Genomic DNA, 6,419 nt, shown 5'->3' on the forward strand with positions numbered 1-6,419 from the left:
AACAGAATAATTAAAGTGCTTTTAATAAAATGATAAGCTTTACATTTCTGCCTTTAAACCCTCCAAAAATTGGCCACATCCACTTCCATCGAAGTGACTTACCTTGGTTTTTTCTGTCTTTGTTTTTTAAGAAAAGGAGGGATGAATCTAAATTATTTTTAATGGTAATATACATTATGCCAAAAATGCTGTTTATTGAGCTCAACTTGTTTTGGACCCGAAATATTCCTTTAATTAATCAAACAGCGTAATCAAGAAATAATTTAAGCAAGAGCCACTAAATTAAGTTTCATTGCAGCTATTTTTTTTTTTTTTTTTAATTTTAAATTTTTTTTTTTAAAGCCTTTGCTTTTTAATATGTTCACAATCACAAAGTTGACCATTCAGAAATTCAGCTAGGTCTGGCTTATAAGCCCTGATATACATCTCATATTTCAAATATAAGTAGTTTAAAAAAATAACCGCAACAAAATCAGAATTAATAATCATCATTATCAGTACACACCACTTCTGCCATTTTTAAACCATGCTAATGGAAATGTTTATAAATAGCCTTTTTTAACTTTATTATCATTGTACCTTAATTTCATTTAAATACTATAAATACCATACTAGCTAGGCGCTCCCTGTATTTCATTGACTTTGTATTTGTACATTGCACAATAACTATAAAGTTGAATCTAACCTAATCTAATAATTTATATTATTCAGTTCTGATGTTCTTGTTCTTGGCATCATTTGATGTCTTTCTTGCTGAGAATGCAGACACTGTTTTTATAAGTATACCTTTGACCTTGATGATCACATAAAACTTTTGTGAAGCAATTTGTTTTACTTGCCTTTATGTTTAATTATATTAATTATATAATCTTAATTATATCAAAATTATTGGGTCCAACAAAACTCAAAACTCAATTATTCCAGATCAGAGGATGATACAAGTTGCTTAAAAACGGTTTTATTTTCCATTCTGCCTGAAACAATCACAATAATCTTATTTTGAAATCCACAAAACTAAACTATATTTACAAGATTAAAAAAAGTACAAATTCACAAAGGTGCTCTGCATGATATAGAAATCACAATACTATTTACCAAATATTTTGAAGAGTATTTATCTGAATGAGGAGCATTCATAACATTCATAACTAATGTTTTTTTACTGCCTTGGATGGCAACACTTATAACCAAACTTTGATGAAACTGGAAATTTAGATCAATGTGTGACCTCCTTAATGGGTAAGAACAGATGAGCAGAGGTGTCTTGAGCACATGAAAGTATGAATCAGTCACTGAGCTCCTCCTCGTCACTGAAGTAGGTGCTCTTTTTGATCCTGGGTTTGTGGGTGTCCTCTGATGTAGATGCTCGAGACGTGTCCTCTGTGACCTGCTTTCGTCTCCTCTCCTCTTCAATGTGTGCTTGCTGATAACGATACATAAAAATTCCCTTTGAACATCCAATTTCACTGGAAATATTACTGTAAAATGACTGAAATGCAGACAGGGCTTGGGGCAAAAATGTACCAGATTTTTTAAATGTGTGGGCAAAACTCTACTGTAGTGAATTTGATTTTTTTTGTACATTTTAATTATACTCTATTCCAGGTCTATATAGTTATGGGTTTAATGCCTTTACAGCGACCGTAGTGACATGTAGTTGTCAGATAGTTGTATTCAGTGTCTCAGACGGGAGTGTTTTTTTAAAATAATTTTTATCCCCTTTCCTCCCAATTTGGAATGCCCAATTCCCACTACTTAGTAGGTCCTCGTGGTGGCACGGTTACTCACCCCAATCCGGGTGGTGGAGGACAAGTCTCAGTTGCCTCCACTTCTGAGACAGTCAATCCACGCATCTTATCATGTGGCTCGTTGTGCATGACACTACGGAGACTCACAGCATGCGGAGGCTCATGCTACTCTCCGCAATCCACGTACAACTTACCACACGCCACACTGAGAGTGAGAGCCACTAATCGCGACCATGAGGAGGTTACCCCATGTGACTCTACCCTCCCTAGCAACCGGGCCAATTTGGTTGCTTAGGAGACCTGGCTGGAGTCACTCAGCACACCCTGGATTCGAACTCGTGACTCCAGGGGTGGTAGTCAGCGTCAATACTCGCTGAGCTACCTAGGCCCCTCAGATGGGGGTGTTGTTGAATGTGTATAGTGAATTTGAAGTAATCTTTGATGAAAAAAAAAAAAAAAAAACTCTGAAATCACTGTACGTGAAGAATGTAAAGAAAATACTATATGTCAAATGAGTGTTTATCGTGTTTTTATATCTTGTGCATTATTTACAGCTACTTTTTTGCTGATTTTAATGTTGTTGATTTTGTATTTGATGTTGATTTGTTTTTATAGGCAACCATATTTAACCATATCAGGTAATCTGGATATAAATAGCAATATTGGTAGTTTCAACCAATGCAAAACAATCAGCTTATACACTCAAACACACTTTGTGCCACTATGGTGTATGTGGTAAAAGGAATGCCATTATAATGATTATGGAAACAGGGTAGACTGCACCTGTGGTCAAAAGGATATATATAGTTTAAATTAAGTATCATCTTTTCATGGCACCAAACACTTACCTGGAAAGCAATTGCCTGACTTAAACTGTCCAGTGCTGGATCCTCTCCCTCATCCTCACTGTCCTCTGGTTCTCTGGAAAGAAAATAAATCATATTATACACTCTCTCTGACATTATTTGCAATTATGTGCATATAAACGATCAATCACATATATTAACATATAATCAACAATCCCAGTCTCTAATTATCCTGTTATTATACAGCACTTACACTTCTTCAGGCTGCTGGACCTTTTTCTTCTTTTTCTTTTCTTTTTTAGGTGGTGGTTCTCGCTCCCCAAGTAAGTTTTTTGGACAGAAGTAACTTAAGTGCCCTTCTTCCTGGGGGAGGCAAAGGATTCCACTGAAGCTATACAATTCACTTAAGGAATGTTCTACGTTCAATACAAGTTAAGCTCAATTGACAGCATTTGTGGCATAATGTTGATTACCACAAAAAAAAATGTTTGACTCGTCCCTCTTTTTCTTTAAAAAAAGCAAAAATCCAGGTTACAGTGAGTCACTTACAATGGAAGTGAATGTGGCCAATTCTGAGGGTTTAAAAGCAGAAATGTGAAGCTTATAATTTTATAAAAGAACTTAGTTACATTAATTCTTTTGTTAAAACTCATGTACTATTTGAGCTGTAAAGTTGTTTAAATCGTAATTTTTACAGTCGTTTTAGGATTTTAGGTTTTTTGACATTACATCGTCATGGCAACGAAGATGTAAAATTGGCTATAACTTTCCACAGAAAAGGTTAGTAAGTGATTTCATCACATTAAATCATGTTAACATGCATATTGTTTAAATCTTGTGGCTAAACTTTTAAAACAGTGAGTATTTTAACATAAAAAATTGGCCCCATTCACTTCCATTGTGAGTGCATCACTGTAACCCAGATTTTTGCTTTTTTTAAAGAAAAGGAGGGATGAGTCTAAAATGTTGTGGTAATCAACATTATGCTACAAATGCAGTCGATTGAGCTTAACTTGTATTGAACCCAGAATATTCCTTTAATTATTTAAATAGAAAGTTATGATCCATGCACCTTTCTATCTAATTCACCTTAATGATCTAAGTAATTTATGATCTAAGTATTTGTAAAAGGGTTTTGAGGAAGAAGCAAGCAGTTGCTGTAAGAGGCAGGCTGCTCATGGTAGTTTGACAACAGACATCAAAATAAAAATAGCACTGTCAAACATTTCTATTCTATTCTTTAAAATGTTTCCCATATAATTTTAACTCAGTAGTCAGGATGATACAAACATTAGATTTGTGTGTTGACACAGTAGGCTGATGACATGTTTAGAAATACAAGCATCAACCTATCTGGATGTCACACATTTAGAATACTTACACCACACTCGTAACACTTGGACTTGTCCGTATAGTTTCTCTTCTTGATGAATTCTGTAGCTCTCCCATTGTCGATGGCTATGCTAGCTTTCACTGTTCTCCCAAACAACTGCAAGTTGAGAGCAGCAATCAAGCACACGTGTGCTTTTTGATAGAGAGTCAGTAAATCGTATTACCATGTTCAAACAGCATACCTGTTTGTTGTTCAATGAGCGGGCACAGTTATGAGCTGACTCTCTGTCTAGGAACAGCACAAACGCAACTCCTTTGCTCATTCGAGTCTGCTTGTCTTTGACGACAGTCACCCTTCAGAAAACGACATCATAACTATAATTAGGACAAACTTTGACACAAATAAACAAGTAGGGGAGACCGGGATTGGTTGGCTACAGGGGTTAGTTGGCATAGAGTTGATTTCTGTTATTTCTGTAATTCACAAAAGTGTAACATTTTAAATGTTCATCTTCTTGACCTTCACTGATTGATTCTTTCAAAGAAAAGTAATGGTGAAACATTTTACTTTTGATCTATGTCAAAACAAAAATTAAAACCCTTTGCTAAAAATGTTACTAAAGAAATAAAGAGAATTTTTTTTTTATTTATTTAATAATTTGAGTTAATAGTGATGTGAATCAATTATATTTTGATATAAGATTTGTAAGCCTATGATAAGCTACACCAATCAGCCACATCATTAAAACCACCTGCCTAATATTGTGTAGGTCCCCCTCGTGCCACCAAAACAGCGCCAACCCGCATCTCAGAATAGCATTCTGAGATGATATTCTTCACACCACAATTGTACAGAGCTGTTATCTGAGTTACTGTAGACTTTGTCAGTTCGAAACATCTGCCCTTTTCTGTTGACCTCTCTCATCAACAAGGCATTTCCATCCACAGAACTGCTGCTCACTGGATGTTTTTTGTTTTTGGCACCATTCTGAGTAAATTCTAGAGACTTTTGTGCATGAAAATCCCAGGAGATCAGCAGTTACAGAAATACTCAAACCAGCTCATCTGGCACCAACAATCATGCATGCGATTATCTAATCAGCCAATTGTGTGGCAGCAGTGCAGTGCATAAAATCATGCAGATATGGGTCAGGAGCTTCAGTTAATGTTCACATCAATCATCAGAATGGGGAAAAATGTGATCTCAGTGATTTGGACTGTGGCATGATTGTTGGTGCCAGATGGGCTGGTTAGAGTATTTCTGTAACTGCTGATCTCCTGGGATTTTCACGCACGACAGACTGTACAATTGTGGTGAGATGAATATTATGCAGGTTGGCACTGTTTTGGGGGCACGAGGGGGACCTCCACAATATTAGGCAGGTGGTTTTAATGTTGTGGCTGATTGGTGGGTTACCTGGCTAACATTATTTACAAAGAGTGTGAGTGGGGTTGGTTGGCACTTTTTTTACATTTTTTAAATTATTATTATTACCACACAAACACATGGTTCAAGCCAAGCCAATGATTCAATTTATTTTTATAATTTAGGAATGATATATTTATATATATATAAAAAAAAATATAAGTGAAAATTGTTCATATTAATTCCAAACTATAACTTAATCATATTACTTTACATAATCATTATTACTCATATGTGTGTTAACTGTGTGTGTGTTCTGTTTTTGTTTTTTGTTTTTTTTTTATCTAAGAACTTCATGAAAGTGCACCTAGTTGGGGTATCTTAACGTTTGTCCCACCGGAAATATTCAAAAGATAATTAAAAGTGTGCCAACCAACCCTGGACTTCACTATAATGGAATGCAATCAATCAAGTGGTGACAAAAAAAGAAAGGATACTTACTTAACCACCTTGCCATATTTAGTGCATAACTGTGGGGAAATGGGGGTTGGGAGAGACAAGTTAACATTTTTTGGAAAATTTAGCACATAAATGATTATAGTCAAAGAATGTAATGAAAACATAATGTCAACAAGTTAAGTGTTTTATGCAACAGGCCACCTTGTGCAAATCGTTGTTTGTCAAGGAAAATGGGATATTAGACACATAGACTGTGCTCTTGCTGGGGGCTAAACCACCACTCATATTTATGTCTGATATCTGGAAAAAGAAGAAAATAGATGTTTATCACGTTTTTCTGCATCATAAAAATGAACTAATAAGCAAAACATGACACTGAAAGAGCTTAGGTACAAACCAAGAAAACACATTTTGGACTTACCAAACTGACAGACTGTAGCTGATTTTAAAGCATCTTTATATTAATGATGAAAACTGATTTTGTCGTATTTAAATTCATTTAAATGAAAATGACAAACTTGCGCATCAGACTCTAATATCAGAGCAGCGCGAACCGGAAGCAAATGGACTGCCATTGTCAAAATAATACACGCTCTAGAAAACTAATTATTAACCAATGCTTTTAAAATCAAACAGACCAATAAGAAGTATTCGAAAGCGAATTTAAAGTGCTCTAATAAAAAACTTTCATTAACAGATAAACGTTAA

At 35.2% G+C, this 6,419-nt stretch overlaps 1 protein-coding gene across 2 annotated transcripts; it reads right to left on the reverse strand.

Moving 5' to 3' along the window:
• Positions 1–938: 938 nt before the first annotated feature.
• zcrb1 (zinc finger CCHC-type and RNA binding motif 1) lies at positions 939–6,293 on the reverse strand. Of its 2 annotated transcripts, XM_051691449.1 has the most exons (8): positions 6,133–6,293; positions 5,913–6,011; positions 5,754–5,782; positions 4,129–4,240; positions 3,936–4,043; positions 2,808–2,917; positions 2,597–2,669; positions 939–1,423 (listed from the first exon to the last, which is right to left on the reverse strand). In XM_051691449.1, the coding sequence occupies exons 2-8, from the start codon at positions 5,994–5,996 to the stop codon at positions 1,286–1,288; spliced, it is 654 nt and encodes a 217-aa protein (XP_051547409.1). In that variant the 5' UTR covers positions 5,997–6,011; positions 6,133–6,293; the 3' UTR covers positions 939–1,285. The 2 variants fall into 2 exon arrangements, with proteins under 2 accessions (XP_051547409.1, XP_051547410.1); XM_051691450.1 differs by lacking the exon at positions 3,936–4,043.
• Positions 6,294–6,419: the final 126 nt, after the last annotated feature.

The sequence above is a fragment of the Myxocyprinus asiaticus genome, chromosome 47 (assembly GCF_019703515.2).
Source record: "Myxocyprinus asiaticus isolate MX2 ecotype Aquarium Trade chromosome 47, UBuf_Myxa_2, whole genome shotgun sequence".
Lineage (NCBI taxonomy): Eukaryota > Metazoa > Chordata > Actinopteri > Cypriniformes > Catostomidae > Myxocyprinus > Myxocyprinus asiaticus.

Coding starts and splice junctions, on each gene's coding strand:
- zcrb1 (XM_051691449.1), bottom strand. CDS start 5,996: ATGAGTGGTGGTTTAGCCCCCAGCAAGAGCACAGTCTATGTGTCTAAT. Junction 4,241..5,753: donor AAATATGGCAAGGTGGTTAA/GTAAGTATCCTT, acceptor CGTTTTCTGAAG/GGTGACTGTCGTCAAAGACA. Junction 4,044..4,128: donor GCTCATTGAACAACAAACAG/GTATGCTGTTTG, acceptor CTCAACTTGCAG/TTGTTTGGGAGAACAGTGAA.